This window comes from Scedosporium apiospermum, assembly GCF_000732125.1.
Source record: "Scedosporium apiospermum strain IHEM 14462 chromosome Unknown SEQ_SAPIO_0022, whole genome shotgun sequence".
Lineage (NCBI taxonomy): Eukaryota > Fungi > Ascomycota > Sordariomycetes > Microascales > Microascaceae > Scedosporium > Scedosporium apiospermum.
Window position 1 is genome coordinate 1,052,342 of NW_015971723.1, and position 21,913 is coordinate 1,074,254.

Below are 21,913 nucleotides of genomic sequence, written 5' to 3' on the forward strand. Positions count from 1 at the left end.
TACTTCTGGGACAGGGCGATGAGGAAGTTGTACCATTACTTTCAAAGTATTAGCTGGAGGAATTGCTGAACGAACTTGTCAAAATTATAATTTTGAGTGACAAGTACTTGGAGATAACTAACTACATAAGCTCATGAATTCATCAACCAAAGAATAAGAAAGGCAGAGGAGACAACTAAGTCTCTTAAGTGAAGTATGAATTTATCATGAGGAACAAAGGCACACCATAGGTTACCATACATCCTCAGGGTTCACGAAGTGAGTCTCTCCATCATCCCTCACATGCTGCCTATTCCTATCTCGCTTCATTGCCTTCCTCATATCATAGGCATCCTCACTAGAGGCAGCCGGGTCTGAAGCATGATCCCCATAATAGTCCTTCACAACCCTATAAACACTGTATCCCATTCCCTTATAAAATGAGATAGCCTTGTGATTGCTCTTGCGAACAAAGAGATCGACAAACCAGGCATCATTGGCATCGGCGACAGCTTCGAGTTGCTCTGTCAGTATCTTGCCTATCCCTTGTCGCCGCGCTTCCGGGGCAACTGTAAGCGCAGTGATGTGTGCATGCCACGGGAGATAGTGTTCATGGGACTTGTAATAATCAGGAGACGATTCGAGTTTGCCCATGACTGGTCTTTAGAGTTAGTTCAATCTACTCTGCCGGGCTGGGGAGTGGTTGAGGTGCATGTCGGAAAACTAACTGTACCCGATAATATTCCCATCAGCGTCCTCACAGACTTGGAAGAGAGAAGGCCATTTTGCGTGATACTGAAGGTAGAACCCAAGTTCATACGTTTCAGTAAGCGGGTCTAAATTACATTTTGATAGATTATTGACATCCTCGAGGCGAAATCGGCGAAAGGTTGCCATAGCTTTCGTCGATATGGGGAGATTGGACGGAAAGGGACAAGAACGAGACGGGATAATGAGAAAATAAAGAGAGAGGGGGGTCGCTCAATGATTGTGTACTTCGTAATGAGGGAAATCGCTCGAGAAGATGCGCAAATTTGTATGAAGCTGGCTGGAATTTGCGTGAAGAACAAGCCTCTGTAACAAAGTTGAGCAGGGTCTGGTTTCGACCAGGACTCAGCGTGGGTCGCAAGGAACAGGTCTTGCTTATTTGATGGATCAAATCTATTGATGTATTTGAGCACGACTAGTAACAGTGGATAATGATAACAGGACTAGGAGGTAGCCTGATCAGTGATATTGTCCACGATAGAGTCTGGGACTCTTGTAACCAGCATCAACGTGAGATCGGAGTGCACCTCCAACCAGTGCAGCAATGCTTTGGATTAATCGCCGGAAATGGTGTGCTATGTTCGCTATCAGGTGTGCGTGAATCAATTGACCCGATCTTGATAATTCCAGGGCAATTGACATCAAGAATGTCGATGATTCAGGAATTCTCAAGAGCCATTGTTGGTACTTCTTAGTGAAAATGCAGCCGCCTGGTTGCGGCAAGTTGCGACGCTGAGACTGTCAAATGCGCAACGGGTCCCCAGCATTAATCAAATCAGTCAGGTTGCTGGCTTGATCAATCGGCCCTGGACAACTTGACTTTGTCGCCTGAAGGACATTGATTTGGCGGTGGTGCGGTCAAAGGTAATAATAGCATTGAATTTATTGTTGCTCTTTGGTTTGCCCCTTCTTATGAAGTAGTCATCAAAGTTACATCATTTAATCAATCCCAAGGCAGGACTAGGTCGTTTCAACCACTCCTTGAGGTTTCTCCTCCCACTCTCGACGCCTATCGCGATTCATTTGTTACCTCCTCCGCCGCTCCCTTATCGTACGACGAAATATACGACAGACTAGGTCTATTCGAGGAAAAGGGGAAGAAAAAAGAAAAAAGAAAAAAGAAAAAAAGAATCTGCAGTTGCTCTTGCATCGCCGCCATCACGACTGTCTTGCCAGGGACCCGCTGCAGCGGAGCGCCTTGGATTACTTTTGACAATGGATCGTTTCCCCCAAACACCACGTCATTCGCGAAACACATCGCTCATCGAAATGAGTCCGAGGGACTCTCCAAGCGATCGACGTCAGTCACGATCTTCGATCGAGCCATCTACGCCCCTAAGAAGTAGCTTCAACCAACCAGACTCCCTCGACATTGGCGTGTTTGCTAGCGGAGGTGTCGGTGGTGAGTCGGGCTTGGGCAACCTCGCGGACGAGCTGGCCGATGCATTTTCGGATTCGGGGGACGAGGGCGACTACTACGATGACGGGGAGGCCGGCATAACATTCTCTGTCCACGAGCACGAGGAGGATGTACACCCAGAGGATATCCGAGACAGCGGAGTCGATGTGGTTGACTCTATGCCAGACAAAGCGAGTATGAACTTGGGGCTCCCCTTGCCGTATCGGAGGGGACACCGCCGGGCAGGAAGCGAGTACGATGGGAGTGAATATGGATCCGAGTCGGACCTTGACTCACCGGGGATGCCAACGAGCCTAGTGTCTAAAATCAGCGCCGTGGAAGCTCTTGCCCGCAGAGGTACGGAGACAACGGGCGGCCCCTCTGATGGTGTATTCCAGCGTGTCACCGATGGGCTGAGGGACCTCGGCCCTCAGACGGGCGTGGAGAGTAGCGCAACGAGGTTCGTACTTGATTCCTGACGCCGTCTTGTAACAGTTGCATAGCTAACATCGTGATGCCCCAGGTTGATCACCGCCCATTCCGCTCTTACTACTCACCTTACGCATCAAACGCGGCAACTTCAAACCCTAGCCTTTCCGCTACTTTCGCCCTTCGTCGCCCCGCCAGACCCGGAAACAATCGACTCTCTCTTGCCCTTACTTATATCCCTATCTGAGGACATGCCCCGGCCCTCGACTGCCGCATTCAATTCGCTGACCGCGCTTCATTCATTGACCTCGGACCTGATAAATACACTAAATTACCTATCCGACACCTTGCATATGTCCCGTCAAACAACAACTACCGCCACGCGTCGACTAAAAAGCGCGAAGGAGTTGGTCGCTGAGATGCGACGAGAGGATGAGCTTCGCGAAGAGGGAGAGCAGTGGATCCAGCGAGGGAATTGGAGTCAACGCCTAGAGAACAGGGAATGCGCGACCGTCTGCGGTGAGGTCGTGGGTGGGTTCGAGGAGGTTTGTAACGGCTGGCGAGCGAGGCTGCTGGCACAAGCGGAATCTGCTCAGGCTTAACCCCGCTGACTGGCGCTTTCTAAAACTTTCTTTCTAGAGAGGGGACCCTGACCCTTATCTTCAATTCATACCAGAGAACAGGACTGTAGGAGCCAAGATTTGAACTTGGTAATTGGGCGTTATTTTGCATGGATACGGGGCGCAATGATAGGGATGTCGGTTGATTGCAATCTAGAAGAATCTTTTCTTTCCCTTCATTGTTCCAACTAGGGCGCTTAATCATCTTGCATCATCAGCGAGTATGGTTCTATAGTGTTGTTTCTTCCTCTTCCTGTCTCTTCTTTTCTTTTTCTTTTTGGTACCCTTCACCTTGCAGACTGAATAGATTACACTGTGGCTGCATCCAAAGTAAACTTCGAGGTACATGCATCAATGCTCGAAATCATGGTCTTGCCTGCTCTATTTACCTGTGTATATCAAGAGGAATATATGTTCCCTTGAAGTATAAATTACTTCGGATGAAATGTGAAGTATGCAACTACATAGGTATAGCAGGAGCAAAACAATGCACCTTAACAGTTGAAATGTTGACATCAGTGCAACTGGTGGGAAGCCCTCTTCCCCACCCCTCTGCATCAATAATAGCCAGTACGAAGTACTTAGAATTTGCACTCTAAATCAAGTAAACTAATGTTCAGGTTGAAGCAGGTCGGGCAAGATCAAAGAGATCAGGCGAGTTGTGGAGGTGACAGACGCCCCATCACGCTCTTCAGTGTTAGTTCAGTGTTGTTTTTATGTTTTGATGGTGAGACGTGGCTAGCGCCTATTTCAGAGGTCGCGTTCCTGGGCTCGTGTGTCGCGTCGCTCCTTCCGTGTCAGATGGACATGAACTCCGAGCCAACCATGCGGAGAACTGAGTTTGGGGGGCTGGTGGGGAAGCTCATGTTGGAACATTACTGGCCTGGCCACTGACGGCAAAAGCATTTGACTTGTTCTCATTCAAACTCAAGTTGATTTCAATGTTGGCAATCAATAACAATTTGAATTAAAGGATGGCCATGAATGGAAGATATCGAGACGAGTACGAAGTACAAAAACTAAGAATTGCGGGTGCTTGGTCGAGGGTATTTCGTAGTTTAGGGAGCGAAAGGGGGCAAATCCTGGCATACGATTCTTTCTCGTCAGTGAGCTAAACGAAATGTCGAGAAGCAGTGGGACTAAGAAACGTGTCTGCTGGTTTGGCGTGCGACTGGGATTCGTTCGGCCCAGTCATCGCGTCCATGCCTGAAAAACAAAGCGGCGGGAGCAGGGACACAACAAACCGGATTGATAGGTGGTGACTGAACAGAAAGTGCTGGCGCTGATACCAATCCGGCATTTTTTTGAGCCTACTTGGCGCGTACCCAGGCATGTATGGCTGGGTCTTGCAAACAACAGCGCTAACAATTATAAACAATGGGCAAGAAGAGGCGTCGTCACGTACTAAAATCATAATACCGCGTGTCTAAACCTGAGGCGTGCGTCTTCTCATTGTGCGGCAACGGTCACGTCTCCAGGAGTACACACTAAACCTTGCAAAGTACACGGGCTGCCAAGCAATCCGTGAATGAGTTCCTCGCCCGACAATTGAAGCTAACGAGCAAACTTGACCTAAGGTCTAAAGTACCAGGAGCTTAGTCAGAGGCGGGCTGTTGTCCCGGCCAGCAACTGACTGCTCCATCCCCCAATCGCATTGCTCCCCCGAACCTCACTCCAACTTATCGACATCCTCACATCGACGCCTTCTCCCACCTCCCACTCTACCTCCAGCCCCGTACCGGCGTCATTGACGACGTAACATGTCCCGGAAAATTACGCTGTTTTCCAAATTATCTTGACCTTGTCCAGCGACGCAAACCTACCGCGAAATCCTGCAATACGAAATCGACGCCGCCCATCGTCCTCCCAGCCCCTTTACCGAAAGCCTGACAAGTAAATTATGTACTAGCGTCGGCGTCCTAGTCAGAAATCGCGGGCCCGAGGCGAACCAAGTTGGCCTCTGAATCGTGCGAATTGCTCCTCCCGGGTTCTGACTTGGATCGCCAGAGGACTCTCAAGCTTGCCTTCAACTCGACCCAAATCTCCGTCAAACTCCTAACCGAACCGAGACATCGACACGACATTGACCTGCCTCTTTTGTTCAGTATTCTCTCTTTATCATATCTAGAAATGACTTTGCAACCCGGATCCTCAGCGAGTGCACTACCAGGCACCAAACGCCCGGTTGATGTCCGGACACCATCCGCAACACCCTCCCGGGGTCCAAGCCCTCCACCCCAAACAGATCGCGGTCGCTTAGAGGCGAGGCATAGCCTCGATAATTCCAATCAGAGGAAACAGCGACAAAGGAGGAGCGACTCTACTCGGTCAATACAGTTTGATACCGATGCTGTCGATAACGCCTTGTTAAGAGAGATCCATCGCCAGCAAAGAGAAAGCACGCCGGGGGTCAGCCCCCACCGCAAACGGCAGAGGCTGAACGGTGACAGGTGTGTCCATTTTGAAAATTATCTATCCCTCCCCAATACGTCTATTGCTGACCAGTATGGGACGCCCCAGATTTATACCCACGAGATCCGGCCAAGACTTGCAAGCCAGTTTCAGTCTCCTCCACGAGGACGGGTCTCCAGCCACTCCCCCGAGGCAAAAGAAGCGCACACCGCATGGAGAGCTCCATTTTCAGAAGAGTAAGCCCGGGCCGCTATCTTATCCCTTCGTTCCTGCGGACTGACTTTCTGTAGCTGAGGAAGCGAATCGAACATTCTCTAAACTGCTCCGCGCCGAACTGTTCGAAGGAACTATACCCCAGGAAAATCCTCAGGCGATATCTCCCGATCATGTATCTAATGGGCCGAGCAACACCCATGATCCGGCAAGATCACACACTCCACCTAATAACCCCTCCGCTTCTTCTCTTCCTTCTTCTCTCACCCCCTCAACCCCCCACAAAAACCTCTTCTCATACATGTCCCCACGCCATCACGGGAACCTTGGGGGACACCCGACGCCCTCCAAGACGCCGCAAAGCCGCCATGGCCCAAATCTAGACACCCGTTCCGAGTTGTACAGCCTGTCCCCGGTTCGGTTCGGTAGCCAACAAATGCTTCTCAGTCCCCGGAAGCAACCGAGGGCCGTGAGCAAAGTTCCTTACAAAGTTCTGGACGCCCCGGAGCTTGCAGATGATTTTTATCTCAACCTAGTGGACTGGGGAAGCGCTAATGTTCTAGGGGTCGGGCTTGGATCCAGCGTTTATATGTGGAACGCGCAAACCAGTCGCGTTAATAAGCTGTGCACACTCGAGGATGATACTGTGACTAGCGTCTCGTGGATACAAAAAGGAACGCATATAGCCATTGGCACTGGGAAAGGCCTGGTGCAGATTTGGGACGCCGAAAAGACGAGACGACTCCGGACGATGACTGGCCATACGGCGCGGGTAGGATCACTCGCCTGGAACACGCACATCCTCACCTCGGGCTCCCGTGACCGTCTCATTTACCACCGCGACGTCCGCGCTCCAGATCAGTGGCTTAAAAAGTTGGTTGGTCACAAACAGGAAGTGTGTGGGCTCAAGTGGAACTGTGAAGACGGCCAACTTGCTAGTGGCGGTAACGACAACAAGCTCATGGTGTGGGATAAACTATCCGAGACCCCCCTTTGGAAGTTCTCGGACCACACGGCGGCCGTTAAAGCGATCGCTTGGTCGCCCCATCAACGTGGTCTCCTTGCCTCTGGCGGTGGAACAGCGGATAGGAGGATAATATTTCACGACACGGTTCGAGGGAGTGTCATCAACGAGGTAGATACCGGGAGCCAGGTGTGCAATATCGCTTGGTCTAAAAATTCGAACGAGATCGTGTCGACGCACGGATACAGCCAAAACCAGATCGTCGTCTGGAAATATCCTTCAATGACCCAGGTTGCCAGTCTTACTGGTCACACATACCGTGTCCTGTACCTGGCAATGAGTCCCGATGGGAGAGTCGTTGTTACGGGGGCTGGTGACGAAACCCTAAGGTTCTGGTCCATATTTGGACGTCGACCCGGCGCAAGGGACGACGCCGATCATGGAAGTGGCCGACTCGCCGACTGGGGCGTGATCCGGTAACCGTTTTCCCTGATCTAGCTCGCGGCAGGCGTCTTAAAGCAGTTTTGCTTCGAGATCTCCATATACATACCCCTCTACATGCCTTTGCATATCGCACCTCGGAGCGTTTCACACGGATCCAACACACTATATCGTCTCCCAGAATTTATTCCGTGGGTGAATGAATTCACACGACTCTTCCTGCACTTACGATCTGATCTCTCTCTTGCTTCAAGGATACCCTTGACTGTGCATATATTTGGCTGGCGTGTTAGGGGTCAATTTCGGAACTTGCATTTTTGGTTTTGGGGGAGGTGGCTTTGCTTTTTGAGTTATTTTTCGCCCTTAGCACGGATATCCGCGGAGACGGTCAATGATTCCCTGTTTTGGTCGGATTGGATTTGGAGTCGGAAGGTATTTGGCGAGCGTTTCTAGCATCGTACTTGCATGTCCTTTCACACTGCTGGAGAGGGCCTGCGCAAAAACAGACATGATTCATACCCGTAGATGTATCTCCAATGCTGTCAGTACGAAGTAGGCGTGAAGTATCCCATCCCCAAGTTAATGCCGACTATATACTTTCTTTGGGATATGCAAAGTGGTTGTGACCTACTCCATGTTGATATATGGTGCGATGCAGTTATCCATTCTCTAGATATACACACCTTGGGGAGGCGGCGGAAATTCTCAAGTTCGCTCAAGAAAGCGCTTCAACACGACGAGGCTTCAGTACCGATCATAGTTACGCTACAGGTGTACACACACGGCAGAAAAGGTTCTCATAGAGTCTGATATGCTTCAATGAAGAATTGATTGCAGCCGTAAACTCTAACGCCTTTCCCGGGTATCAGCCCATAAAATCAAGTTACCTACTTATTGCACCCAAAGAGGCTCCCTTCCATACATCATATGAATTGAAAACGAGGGGCGTTCCAGAACAAACAGTCTCGCGTTGGGGGGGAGGAAATGTGAAGGAAACGAAATGACCACACATGTGCAGAAGGTCGCAAACTTGCTTTACCATTTAAATTTATCCAAAAAATTACCAACCGTGACAGCCTAGTTGGCTACCGCTTGAGATTTATGTGCCTTTCTCTCCCTCGTCTCTACGTCCACAGCGGGGCCTTCGGTGCCTGTCGTAGAGGCCTGGGGTAGAGATGCTCCATCGGTTAAAGAAGGCAAGGTTTCGATGGTCTCGTCAGGATCGCCCTGTTGAGGACGAGTAACCTCAAGATCATTGTCCGGGAGGAAGGGAGAGGGAGATCCATTTACAGGCTCCAAGGTAGGACTGGCTGCATCCAGCGGAAGAACAGGGTCAAGACTAGGAGCCAGTGATGGCGACGTGGCCAGTCCGTCGTTGCCGTTTTGCCACTTGCTGACCTCGGCCTTCATAGCTTCCAACTCTTTCTGAAACCGCTTTCCAAAAACGTCAATATAGTAAGTCGAGCCATTGTAAACACTCCACCCAAAAACGATTACAAGAAAAGCCGCTGAGGCATACTTGTAGTGGAACCATATTGGGCATGGAAGCATAGTGAGAACGGCATAACAGTACTGAATCAACATGAAAGCAGCCTCCTGTAGCTCTTCGGGTAGGGAAAGCACAATCCTCCCGATCCAGACCTTGGAGTAGGAGCGTCGCAACCAGGTGAATGAAGTGGGACGACCAGCAGCGATCTTTTCTCTGCGCCGAACTGTAATGAAGAAATAATACGACAGCTGCCACATGGCATAGGGAATAGAGCTCCAGGCGAGCATAGAAACGATGTTCCCATATGCGGCATGCGAGCCCACTTCCGCGTTTTTAATGGCGAAGATGGCAGGGAAGCGTATTTCCTGTTGCTCGGGCGGGTAGAGATGGACAATACAGTGAAGGGTCGCGCAGGGCATGACATGAATAAACAACGACGTGACCTTGTCGAAGCTGTGGAAGACGAGAGAATTGCGCCACATGATTATAGCAACCGCGTTATTACCAAAGGCGAGGCAGTAAACGGCTGTGAATAGTCTCTTGGAGCCAGGGAACACCCAGAGGCTAAGCATTAAGAGGAGGTTGACGAAATAGCAGAGGTCGGCTAGGAAGTAGTGGTAGCCTCGTCGCTTGTAGGTGAAGATCCGAATTGGCATGAAGTAGAGAAGTTGTGCTGTGTACCAAAGATGGAAGTACTCGGGATAGCCGCCGACTAGGAACCCACTAATAAAAATGTTCATCACACCGCAAATGAAAGAGATCTTCTCCCGGAGGGTGATAACCTTCGTGTCGTTCCAGCGCAGAGTAAGTTTATCGACGCTCTGTCGCATGCTTCTCCGGTATCTCTCTAGCTGCACTTCCGCCGGCGGAACACGACGCCTCCATTCTTCAACCATACGATCGCGTGCGACCTGGCCCCGAGATTTGAAGGCATCCCTCGACCGGCGAACCTTTTCCGTCTGGGCCGAAATACCTCTCTGGAGTTTCTCCAGCTGCAACGGCAGGGCGAAATTGTCGAGGAGATCGAGTACAGTGAGTCGATCAAGGGGTGGGAAGGGATCCAAGTCATCCTGGTATGAGCTGCTGCCTGAGAATGAGGGATTCCGAGAAAGCGCGGAGCCCTTTGACGTCGTCGAGCCGGGAATGTGTGGATCTTCAGGGGAGGAGCCGTTCTGACGCGAGTCTAGGAGCTCTCCTTCGCCCATAGTTTGAGGCGCGGGCCCGTCACGGTCGTGCCCAGGACCGGTCTCTGAGGGCTTCATGGTCAAAATATTATTTTCGAGTAGGGGCGTTTGCCAAGTCCGCGCTGGAAGAGAAGCTTTCCAGCCGCGATGCTGTACAGCGACAAGGTCCGAAGACGGATAGACTGTGAGATTTCGGGTCGAATGGGGAGGACGGGTGAGAAAGAGGGAAGAGCGCTTCGATCTCGCCTTCGTGAACGATGGGTCTGTTGGTCAGGGGTGGGCTCGCTTTATGACTTAGAAAACCACCTTCGGCCCTGGTTCGGGCCAGCCGGTGGACTTAGGAAGCTTGAGGAAGGAATAAGTGAACCTAAAATTGAGGGGGAAACGGTTAACGACCAATACTTGATGCGATTGGGGAGGAGGAGTGACGAACAGATAAATACATGACGGGAGACAGTAGGGGGAACTTGGAAGGAAACTTCCATGTTGTTCAGAGACAAAGACACAGCACAATGCAGCGGTCAAGGGTGTGTGTAAATGTCACTTGATTGATGTACGTCGTACATTGTCACAAGCCAAAGCTCAGAGCACGGAGCTGAGACTAGTTTTAGATACGATACGTCAACTACCTGTGTACAAGTATGTCGAATCGAAGCTACCTCCCTTGACCGAGAGCGAGCAGGTGGGCATCCTTTGAGCGATGGTTGGTCTGCTCCTGGTCCTGTCAAGAACCTCGTGACGTGCTGTTGTGGCAGCCTGAACATTTGAAGCTGTCGAATTAATGATCTACTTGTTTATTCTATTTGATATTTTCAAGCGCAATCCAAGGCAGTGAAGCGAATAAAGTGCACAGGCTGAAGAAAGTCGAAGTCAGTACAATTTGTACTTCAGTCATCAGTTGTTTCCTACCTGGCGGTGACTTCCCTGCCTTTGTACGAAGTACATAATTGCTGGAGAAGAGAGACAGGATGACGCACCTGCCGGCGGTTAGCCAGCAGCCGCACTCAGCTCAACAACGCATTTTCTGACAGCCGTCAACAGCCGTCATATACGACCTCGTTTTCCAAACAGAATTAACGCGAAGCCACCCAAGTTTCTAACTTTAAATCACGAGCGCGTATCATCAATCTTCCTCAATCCTTATTGTGTGCGCGATACCATAAGACCGTGACCCACCATCAACCTGGTGCTTAAGATGCAACGCGTCAACTCCATTTCTTTTCGCAACGCGCAACAATCCAGATATACCCGACGATCATAGATTCGTGTTGCGTCCTCTCGTCATCGGCACTAAGCTTTGCCTCATCGCATCGCGCACTGGGGCGCACGCCGACTTGTCGCCCCTCATCCCAATTCGCCATTATCTTTTTCCTCTCTTTTCTCCGCACTCGGCTCAATAGCAAACATGGGGAAACTTATTCGCCTCGAGCTCTTCAGTAAGTCTTCTGTCCTGCAGGTGATGGCTCTGTGCACTCGAGAACGTCGCTTCTTCTAACGCGGGCCATAGACTTCAAGTCCTACAAAGGACACCATACGTTACTATTCGGTGACTCGTATTTCACATCGATCATTGGACCCAATGGTTCTGGGAAATCCAATTCGTATGTATTACAGTTTTGCCTCCATTTGGGTGATGACGCGGTGTTGATGCTGACTTGGCTAGCATGGATGCAATCTCTTTTGTACTCGGCATTAAGTCTTCACACCTTCGATCCGCGCATCTGAAGGACTTGATTTATCGCGGCCGAGTGCTGAAGACATCGAAAATAAACGACGATGGCTCGGCCGATGCTCCAAATGGTAACGGCCATGTGAACGGTCACGGTGACAACGAAGACGGCGATTCTCGACGAGCTTCTCGAAATGATCCGAAGACTGCATGGGTCATGGCCGTTTACGAAGACGACGCGGGCGATGAGCAGAAGTGGAAGCGATCTATCACCTCTCAAGGATCTAGTGAATATCGCATCAACGATCGGGTTGTTACTGCCCAGCAATACAACGATGCGCTCGAGGCTGAGAATATTCTGATCAAAGCGCGCAACTTCCTTGTATTCCAGGGAGATGTAGAGGCCATCGCCGCTCAGTCACCACAGGATCTCACTCGCCTCATTGAACAGATTTCGGGCAGCCTTGAATATAAGGCTGAATATGAAAGGTTGGAGAGGGAATCAGAAGCTGCCGCTGAGAATTCAGCCTTTCACCTTCATCGCCGCCGCGGCATAAACTCGGAGATCAAGCAGTACCAAGAGCAAAAAAGGGAGGCCGAGAATTTCCAAAAGAAAACCGACGAGCGCGATGCGGCCATCGTCACCAAGACTCTCTGGAAGCTGTATCATTTCCAACGCAATATGGATGACTCCAGCTCCTTAATTCACGAGCATCAAGAAAACCTCAAGGAGTTTCGCCGCAATGTCGAGGTGTTCGAGAAGAAGTTAGAAACCGCGCGCAAAGAGCAGGCTGTCCTGGCACGAGAGGTATCCAAGGTTGAACGAAATATCAAGACCAAGGAGCGGGACATAGAGGATACCCGCAACGGCCTCGTTCCCATTAATGAAAAGATTGAGCAAAGCATGCGAGAGTCGAGCCAGCTGCGTGAGAGGATTGATACCTTGACGAAGGAGGAAAATGAGCAGGCTGAGCTGATCAAGAAGGTCAAGAGTGACTTAGTGAAGGTGGAAAAGGCCCAGGAGCATGATGAAAAGGAATATAGGGACCGGATGAAGAAGCAGGGCAAGGAGCTGAACGATGCAGACCGAAAGCAGTACAATTTGCTTCGAGCCCAAGTGATGGCCAAAACATCTGCGAATCAGACGAACCTGGATAATCTGCTGCGCCAGCAAAAATCGGACGAGGTCACGGTGAACACTTTCAAGGGCCGCTTGGACAGAGTTACGGCTACCCTCGAGAAGTTTGAACAAGAGCTCCAGGCTACCACAAGCCGCAAATCAGCCGCACAGGCGTCCGCTCAGCAGCTTGCCAAGGAGATAGAGGCCAAGAAGAAAGAGTTCAACCAGATCCAATCCGAGCGGGTACGAACGAATCAGAGACGCACCGAATTGGAAGAGCGCTTGGAGGACGTCGCAAGGAAACTGCGCGAGGCGGATGACGGCAGACGTCAAAACGACCGTGAAACCAGGCTGCGCGACATGGTTACGTCCCTGAAAAGAATCTATCCCGGAGTCAAAGGCCGCGTTGGCGACCTCTGTAAGCCGAAACAAAAAAGATTCGACGAGGCTGTTATCGTAGCACTCGGTCGCGACTTCGATTCAGTCATTGTGGATACGGAGAAGACGGGTGTCGCCTGTGTTCAGTATCTCAAGGACCAAAGGTTTCCGCCCATGACCTTCATTCCTCTGGACAACATTAAAGTCAGCGCTGTAAATACAGCCATCAAGGGCATCTCCGGGGCCAGGCTGACGATTGATACAATCGATTTTGACCCTCACCTCGAACGCGCAATGTCGTACGCCTGTGGAAGCTCTGTGGTTTGCGACAGTCTAGATATCGCGAAACGGATATGCTACGAGAGGAGGATACCAGTCAAGGCGGTCACCTTGGAAGGATTCGTTATACACAAGGCAGGCCTGATGACTGGTGGTCGTGGACCCGAGCATAAGGGCGGCAAGCGGAGGTTTGAGGAACATGATGTCCAACATCTGCAACGTCTCGCCGCACAATGCAAGGATGACCTCGAAAAGCTTCCCAAGGCAGACCGGCGCGGTAATACGGAGGAATCTCTGCAGATCGAACTCTCGGGCCTCGAGCAGAGGCTTGCCTACGCTAAGAGCGAACTCGCCGCCCTCGACAAGAATCTGGAGAGCACCAAGAAGTTGAGAGACAATGAAAGCAAGAAGCGTCGAGAAATCGAGCCCGAATTTACCCAGAAGCGCGAGGCGTTAGAGCGTATCGTTCAAACTGTGAACGAGTTCCAGGAGGCAATCTCGCAAGTGGAGGATAAGATCTTCGGCCCTTTTTGCAAGAAATTGGGGTATAGCAATATTCGAGAATACGAGGCCCAGCAAGGCAGCATGGAGCAAGAAATGGCCGAACAACGCAACGTCTACGAGGTTCAGAAACAAAGGCTGAAGAGTCGTCTGTCCTGGGAAGAATCGCGCTACAGCGAGTCTCAAGCTCGGATCGAACGGATGCAAGACCAGCTCCGCCGACTGCAAAAAGACGTTGGATCGTACAGGCAAGAGAAGAAGAGGATAGAGCGAGAGCTAAGCAGCGAGGAAGATGAACTCGCTGCGCTCCACGATGTATTGGAGGAACACAAGGTCAAACATGCCGACAAGAGTGAACACGTCGGACAAGCTCGCGCCGAAGTTCAAAAACGCAGCAAAGAAATCGAGACTAGGCAAAAGGAAATCAGCGCTCTCGAGACGGTTGTGCAGCAAAATAGCAATGGGAAATTCAACCTGTTGCGACGATGTAAGCTCGAGCAGATCCAGGTTCCACTGCTCGGCGGCTCGTTAGACGACCTTCCGAACGAAGACAACCTTCTTCATCAAGATCCGGATGCCATGGACATCGATGAGGAAGAAGACGAGGAAGCCGAGGACCGGGAAGTAATTCAGGCAGCAATGGATGACTACGGCATCGAACTCGACTTTGACAAGCTCGACGAGGAGCTAAAGGACGTAAGTTGAAGTGGAACGCATAATGTACAACAGCGTGGGAAGTTACTAATCGCTAATGATACATATATCCGCAGTCGGACGATGCCAACATTGAAGAGATCCTTGACGAGAAAATCGTTTCCCTCACGACAGAACTTGAGAAACTGAATCCAAACATGCGAGCCATTGACCGACTAGGGGACGTAGAGTCTCGGTTGAAGGACACGGAGCGAGACTTTGAAAAGGCGCGTCTGGCACAAAAGCGAGCACGCGATGCCTTCAACGAGATTAAGACGCGGCGGTTCGAACTCTTCAACAAGGCCTTTAGTCATATCCAGGAACAGATTTCGCATGTCTACAAGGACCTCACAAGATCCGAGGCTTATCCTCTCGGCGGACAGGCCTACCTCGACATCGAGGAAGATACTGACACTCCCTATCTCTCAGGCATCAAGTACCATGCAATGCCCCCTTTGAAACGGTTCAGAGATATGGAGCACCTTTCCGGTGGAGAAAAAACAATGGCTGCGCTTGCTCTCCTCTTCGCCATCCATAGCTATCAACCCAGTCCCTTCTTCGTGCTCGATGAGGTGGATGCAGCGCTGGATAACGCGAATGTGGAGAAGATCAAAAAGTACATCCGAGAACATTCTGGGCCGGGCATGCAGTTTGTGGTCATCAGTCTCAAGACCGGCCTGTTTCAAGACAGCGAGAGCTTGATCGGTGTTTACCGTGACCAAGATGTTAACAGTTCCAGAACACTGACTCTAGATGTAAGTTGTCGCGTTTCTATTATCAAGTCCTAAGTCCTCGCTAGACAGACTATGATGAAGTCAAGAGCCCCGCTAACCACCCCCACAGCTCCGCAAATACGCTTAAAGAAGGGAGAGAAATAGAAGGAATGGCTAGCGGCTATTGGGATGGCAGTGACAGCAAGGATATGCGACGACATGAATCGTGGGGGGGTTCAATGTGTATTTTTTAAAGGGCCGGTTCTCTTGGTGACTTTCTTTGTGTTTCTGAGCAGAGGGAGCTCGGTTAACTTGGAGTCGGTGGACAACTACTTCGTTCTCGATGTGTATTTATCAATTGATGTTGGCGATAATAATGAACTTGCCTGCTGCGCACCATGTTGATCAAATGCTTATTATGTGGTGGCAATACTAACAATTTGAAGGCTCTTCGTCAGTCGATATTGAAACTTTCATAAGCTTTGAGGATAAACATATATTACGTAAGTATTCTTATTAATTATTTTGGAGGACGTTTCTGTACAAAGAGAGCCAAAGGCTTTTTATTTCAAGCAATAATTGTTTTGTTAAATAGTTCAAGCTTCAGCTCTGAGAGTGACAGCCTGGTCGTCAGCCTTATACTAAGCACAAAGAATTCATCTCCCTTGTCTTTTTTTCTGTCAATGCGACACAGCCTCGGATACAGACCGCAGATTGCACTTTCTCAACACGACAAGAGAAAAATATCTTCACTAATTTCTCTCATCCCGCTTTAATATCAGCAAAACACCTCGGAGTCAATCCCTGCTCACAACCCCATATTTTCTCAATCAAGTTGTGGCCACTGAATTCCCACCAGAGCAGCTTGAAGTCAAAGCCAACACACAACACATCCATTGCAAGCTGCGAGGACAGCCAACCTGCAAGATGGATCTAGCCCAAACTCTTCTTAAAATGGTAATGCGAGCCTTTTATGACACAAGGCAGATTATTGCTGTGGATGCTGTCATCACTCATTCATGGTAAGTTCAATTTGCCTCCTTCAGGTTCCTTGTTTCTTCTGGTTAGTTAATATTTCTGGTCTGCTTTCTAGCTTGCGAGATGATGAACTTGCATACTTGGCATCGCTTAACACCAAGGATCTCCACAAACTTGTTGCCAAGTTAAAGGAGGAGCGCCTCGTCCACCAGTTCAACCGACCGGAGATGCGGGAAGGTCAGGTTCGGCCGGTTACGAGAATATACTATTACATTGACTACCGGCAGACGATCGACGCGATAAAATGGAGGGTTTACAATATCACAAAGGATATCCAAGGAACCACGGTGCCCGCCAGCGAAAAGAAGGAGTATTTTTGCAGCCGCTGCGGGTCGGAATGGACGCAAATGGAGGTTCTTGACAACTTTGGCCCCGAAGGCTTCATCTGCCATCGTTGCGGTAATCCTCTTACTCACGATCTTGATCGGAACTCGGCGGGCCACGAACAGTCTACGAGGCTAAATAATCAGTTCAAGTTCGTCACCGACCTTCTACAACAAATAGACCAGGTTCATATTCCAGATAATACTTTCGAAGTCGCGCTCGGCAACGCACGTCCGGTCATAAGAGACTCCAACCACCCCGGTATCAAATCTATACCGGTGGATGCCGCTGGGAATCGCCCCACGGCCGTCAAGGGCCTGGCAAACACGGGCCCGAAGTCGATGGCTGTCAGCATCTCCGCCGCCGACGGTCTCACGGAGGCAGAAAAGGCAGCGGAGATTGAGCGACGGGAGAAGATTGCGCAGCAAAACGCGCTGCCCGCCTGGATGTCGAACAGTACCATCACTGGAGAGTCTTTCTCGGGAGCGCCTACTCCAACCTTGCTGGCCAAGAGAGAGGATGCTGATGTCAAGACAGCTCTTCCAACGGTTCCTGCCTACGAAAGGGACCACAAGGACATCGACGATGTCTTTGCCAGACTCAAGGCGGAACAGGAGCAGAAAGAGCTGGAAGAGGAGGAATACGGCTCTGATGACGAAGATGAAGAGGATGAGGATGAAGACGAAGATTTTGAAGACGTGATGGGTACCGGTGCTAATTCGGCGGCCGGTACACCGTCGGTTATCGGTATCGGGGCTTCGCATGTAGTTCAGGTACCAGGAGGCGGAGGCGGAGGCGGAGACTTGGATGCAGAGAGGCCAGCAAAGAAGGTGAAAGTTGAATCGCCCGCCCAAGCAAATGGGGAGGAAGAGGAGAGCGATGAGGACCTGGAATTCGAGGATGTCTGAACAACAACGAAGAAAGGTAAAGAAAGAAAAGAAAAAACCGATACCGCCATGGGAAAGTCCTAGAATGCTGTCAACCGACGACGACTTCTTGCAAGCACACGAGTCTCTAATCAACCCCAAGATGCTGGACCGGTGGAGCTGGACCATGTAGTCTCGGACTCCAGATACACTAACCACTTACTACACTGCTTCGCAGAACAAGAGTGCAAAATAGGCCTGTCGCTCTTGCCGATTCTTGGGTCTAGACTGGTAGTTACTGTCTAACAGTTGCATTCCGGTACCCAAGCCTCTCGGTTCCTGGCGACAATTACTTCGTATACCAGCAGGCCAGGACGATACTAGAGTGTAAATAGAAACCTCACGGACCAATTTCTAATCTGATCCGAAGGATAAGACGGAGAGCATTGATACAGATATCAGCTTTCGACCATAGTTCCCAGATGCGGATGTATTCATTCAATATTGTTGTATTTGTCGGAGTTGATTAGTGAGCATCCGTGAGTTCAACCGTTGTCGGCGTTTTTACTTTCGCCATGGTTCAAATGTTGGATGCATGAAATCGATGATCATGCCGTCATCGCCGATACTATTGCTCTCAATCAACATGCTCGATGTCAACTCTAAAAAGCCGTCGTTTCTCTCTTTTTCTCTTTGTTCCAGGCTCCTGGAGGCTCCTGGAGGACAACTCGCGGTCTAGCGAACGTATCTACCATGGGCTTGGCTGACCCGACCTATGTTTAGGTCTTGCTGGCGACGAAGTCTGAAAGCCCTCCCGTCGTTTTCCGAGTCGTCTTCGCAGCATACTCACACGCCCTCGTCTCTTATCAAGGCAAAAATATTTAAATAAAAAGAAAAGAAGTAAAAATAACGCCCCCTGGAAAAAAGGGGGAAAAAAAGGAAGAAAGGAGAAAAGGAGGGGAAGGGAGAGAAAAGAAGAGGAAAATGCCTACAGAACTCCAATTCCCTGCTATTTTCGTGCTCCCGGTTCATCTCCAGCCCGATCGTCTCCACGAACTCGAGGAGAGGATACCGACAATTACATATAATATCAACGAAGCTGATGTTATTCTGGGAAATATTTCCAAGCCAGAGAGGGCCTTATTTGAGTTAAGGCGGCGGAAAGTCAGCTTTGAGCCAACGCAATCCCACTTAGATTCTACTGGGCCAGACCCAAAGAGACGAAAAGTATCTGAGGCGCAATCGGAACGACCGTCGAATCTGCTACAAATAGCGAGACTCGAGTGGCTCTCGGATTCTTTAGAGCAAAAGCGAGTGTTGCCTTTGGACGACTACCTCATTCTCGAAGTCACCAAGAAAACACCCGTTCCCGGCTCGAGGAGAACCCCGGTAGTTAGCAACTCCACAATTCCCGGTTCTGCGGCAGAACGTACGCCGGGATCAAGCCCGAGAAAGCGGCCTTTGCTCCTGCAGAAATCCACCTCTGATGATTCTTCTTTACCCCCGGTTCCGGACTTTCTTCACACAGCATATTCTTGCCAGCGTCCGACTCCGCTAGAGCCACCCAATTCCTCATTTATCGACCTCCTCAAGAAAATCAGGAAGCAGAGGATTCTAAATGGCGACCAAGTGGGAGTCAGAGCCTATTCCACGTCCATTGCTTCTCTCGCCGCTTACCCATATCCTCTACAAAGCCCCCACGGTAAGCACTCCCGTCGGAGGCAACAGGGGCAACCCCTGCTGAAGGGATATCATGGCCTGTCCGGAAACATAGTGTCTATGGCGGAATGGAAACATTATCCTCCCTGGATTGGGCACTAACAGGTGGTGATGTAGAGGTCACAAGACTTCCCGGCTGCGGCCGCAAGATTGCCGAGTTGTTCCAACAGTTCAAGGATACTGGAATGATCGACGAAGCAAATGAAATCGACACAGACCCACGGCTTTCTGTTCTTGTACTTTTTTATGATATCTGGGGCGTAGGCGACGTAACGGCCCGCGAATTCTATAACAAAGGTTGAGAGACCCTCCTCTCCCGGTTCCCCTGTCGGAACACCCCTTTACACAGTATAGAATCCCCATGCTTCAACCGGCTAACAAGAATCTTCGCAAGGTTGGAGGGATCTCGACGATGTTATTGAGTATGGGTGGAACACACTGACTCGCGTGCAACAGATAGGTGTCAAGTTCTATGATGAGCTCAAGATCAAAATTGGGAGACCTGAAGTTGAGTTCATTGCAAACACTATCCTCACCTATGCGAGGAGGGTGGACCCCGCGTTCGAGATGATGGTTGTGGGGGGGTATCGCCGGGGGCAGAAAGGAAGTGGTGATGTTGATGTAGTTCTCAGTCACCCAGACGAAGCACTCACTCGGCATTTCATTGGCCAGCTCGTGGTCATGCTTGAGAAAGGTGGATTTATTTCCCATACACTTAGCCTCTCCACTAGAAATAGCGACCGCGGGCAGGAACCGTTGCAATGGAAGGGGAGGGCAGCTAGAGGATCTCCCGGATTCGATACTTTGGATAAGGCCATGTTGGTTTGGAAGACGCCCAAGCAAGGCTTGCCCAAAGGTCGTGACGGTGGCAGTCATGCCCAGGAAGAACCCCTACATCGAAGAGTGGACATAATCATCAGCCCTTGGAAAACTGTTGGCTGCGCTATCCTCGGCTGGAGTGGCGGTACTACTTTTGAGCGAGATCTGAGGCGGTATTGCAAAATGGAGAAATCGCTCAAATTTGATAGCAGTGGCATCCGAAGCCGCATTGATGGGTCTTGGGTGGACTTGGAAGGTGGTGAACGCGGAAGAGCGCCGAACATGGAAACGGCAGAGAAGAGGGTTTTCGAGGGACTTGGTCTCACGTGGATAAGGCCAGAACAGCGGTGTACCGGGTAGATCACGAAGAGTGTCGAAAGCTGCGATCTAATATTGCCATGACGCATTATTTCGAGAGGGATGCATCTCCCCCAAATCGATAGCCTTTGAGACTAAAGGTAGTTTCGGGGGTTCGATGATCAAACTGCGCTCTCTCGACGAGTAGACATAGGTCAGTATATTCCGTCTCTAGCGGCACCGCGTTGCATTTTGCTGATCTCCCAGGTCTTGTAGTAAGAAACAAAGAGTGCAAGTTCTCTAGGATTCGAAAGATGCCGTCTAATGGCAACAATGGAATGGCGATTGCGGAATTTGACAAAACACGTCCGGGGGAGGTCAAAAAGGTAAACGGGCGCGTAGCATTGGCTGTCCAGATATATACTCTTTCGAAATGCAAGCATCGCGTGGCTCATTGGTGATATGCAGCGTGGTATCGTTCACGCCGCATCACTCATAGTGCCTAAGTGAGGTCCACCGTCGGGCAAGTAATATTAGATTTTCTTCCACTGGCAAATAGCTAGAGGCTATTTTTGCCAACCGTAGCATTGACACTAATGCGTCAGTGCTAACCACTGAAACGTTAGAGTCGCTAAGTTCGTCGTGTGGCGTCAAGTCCGATCTGATGCGGCAGATGTTAATAAGGGAGCGCGATTTCAACAAGATTCCCCTTGAGGGTGACGGATTTAAATCCTCAAATCCCAAGTGCGGGTTGAGTCTTCTCGCTCGAGAGGGCTTGACATGCCGGTTATAGGAGTCTGGGGCGAGGCGAACTGTTGATCGCTGGAAGCCTCGGCAAGGCTTTCGATGCCGTTGTTGCCTAGTAAAAAGTCCGCGAGGTATCGAAAAGCGCTAAATATCTCTTCACCGGTGGGGATGATGTATTCTCGCGGTAACAAGAAGCCGTAACTCCCCGTATCTCTCAGTCGGATCTGGTAGCTGTATCGCGCAAGTAACTCGTGGCTAAACCAGTCTATCGCAGAGCCGCCTCCCGTTTCGACACGGGCCGATTTGGCATCTCGCATAGATGTCCTAGACAGTGTCGAGCCTTCGCAGGCCGGCCTGACAGAATAAGTTTCCCCACTTGTGAGCCGAATGGCCTTTGCTAGCCCAGCGGCCAACTCCTCCATATTCTCCAAATTTGGCGGTTCCTCGGTGCAAGAGAATGAGTATGGAAAAAGAACTTGCTGAGAATAGGAATGGAGGTCGATCAATCCTATTACATCGGCGCCGTTGTCTATGTAACGCCGCACCCATGTAGTCAGTTGTTGGGCTTCGATCGCCTCTAATGCTTCATTCCCGCTGTAAAATTCCGAGCATGGATCTCCTGAATATTCCCATTTATACCCAAAAGCACGATCAAGGTCGATACCTCGACAGAACCGAAAAGTAGTGTGCTGCCTCGTTTTGCGCCACAGACGATCGACTTGCCATGTGTATTCAAACCCGTCTGGGTTTAGGGTCGGGATAACGACGAGATCGTATTGCTCCAAGAACTTCGTCACAATAGGGTCTTTGCGGTAGTGGGTGATAAACGACCAGGCAACGTAGTTCGCTGTT

At 50.4% G+C, this 21,913-nt stretch overlaps 4 protein-coding genes and 4 pseudogenes across 4 annotated transcripts; 5 read left to right on the plus strand and 3 right to left on the minus strand.

The window, feature by feature from the left end:
* Positions 1 to 231: 231 nt before the first annotated feature.
* SAPIO_CDS0566 lies at positions 232 to 633 on the minus strand (annotated as a pseudogene; the record flags this gene model as incomplete).
* Positions 634 to 2,016: 1,383 nt separating this feature from the next.
* SAPIO_CDS0567 (Uncharacterized protein) lies at positions 2,017 to 3,177 on the plus strand (the record flags this gene model as incomplete). The annotated part of the gene is made up of 2 exons (XM_016783317.1): positions 2,017 to 2,606; positions 2,670 to 3,177. The coding sequence occupies 2 exons, from the start codon at positions 2,017 to 2,019 to the stop codon at positions 3,175 to 3,177; spliced, it is 1,098 nt and encodes a 365-aa protein (XP_016646517.1).
* A 2,944-nt stretch (positions 3,178 to 6,121) lies between these two features.
* On the plus strand, positions 6,122 to 7,264 carry SAPIO_CDS0568 (annotated as a pseudogene; the record flags this gene model as incomplete).
* A 1,038-nt stretch (positions 7,265 to 8,302) lies between these two features.
* On the minus strand, positions 8,303 to 9,976 carry SAPIO_CDS0569 (annotated as a pseudogene; the record flags this gene model as incomplete).
* Positions 9,977 to 11,303: 1,327 nt separating this feature from the next.
* On the plus strand, positions 11,304 to 15,399 carry SAPIO_CDS0570 (Structural maintenance of chromosomes protein; the record flags this gene model as incomplete). Its single annotated transcript, XM_016783318.1, has 5 exons — positions 11,304 to 11,334; positions 11,406 to 11,499; positions 11,562 to 14,541; positions 14,616 to 15,293; positions 15,382 to 15,399. The coding sequence occupies 5 exons, from the start codon at positions 11,304 to 11,306 to the stop codon at positions 15,397 to 15,399; spliced, it is 3,801 nt and encodes a 1,266-aa protein (XP_016646518.1).
* A 779-nt stretch (positions 15,400 to 16,178) lies between these two features.
* On the plus strand, positions 16,179 to 17,521 carry SAPIO_CDS0571 (TFIIE alpha subunit; the record flags this gene model as incomplete). Its single annotated transcript, XM_016783319.1, has 2 exons — positions 16,179 to 16,273; positions 16,345 to 17,521. 2 exons carry the CDS (start codon positions 16,179 to 16,181, stop codon positions 17,519 to 17,521), a joined length of 1,272 nt encoding a protein of 423 aa, XP_016646519.1.
* A 942-nt stretch (positions 17,522 to 18,463) lies between these two features.
* SAPIO_CDS0572 (DNA polymerase-like protein) lies at positions 18,464 to 20,377 on the plus strand (the record flags this gene model as incomplete). Its single annotated transcript, XM_016783320.1, has 3 exons — positions 18,464 to 19,181; positions 19,316 to 19,434; positions 19,655 to 20,377. 3 exons carry the CDS (start codon positions 18,464 to 18,466, stop codon positions 20,375 to 20,377), a joined length of 1,560 nt encoding a protein of 519 aa, XP_016646520.1.
* Positions 20,378 to 21,039: 662 nt separating this feature from the next.
* SAPIO_CDS0573 lies at positions 21,040 to 21,483 on the minus strand (annotated as a pseudogene; the record flags this gene model as incomplete).
* Positions 21,484 to 21,913: the final 430 nt, after the last annotated feature.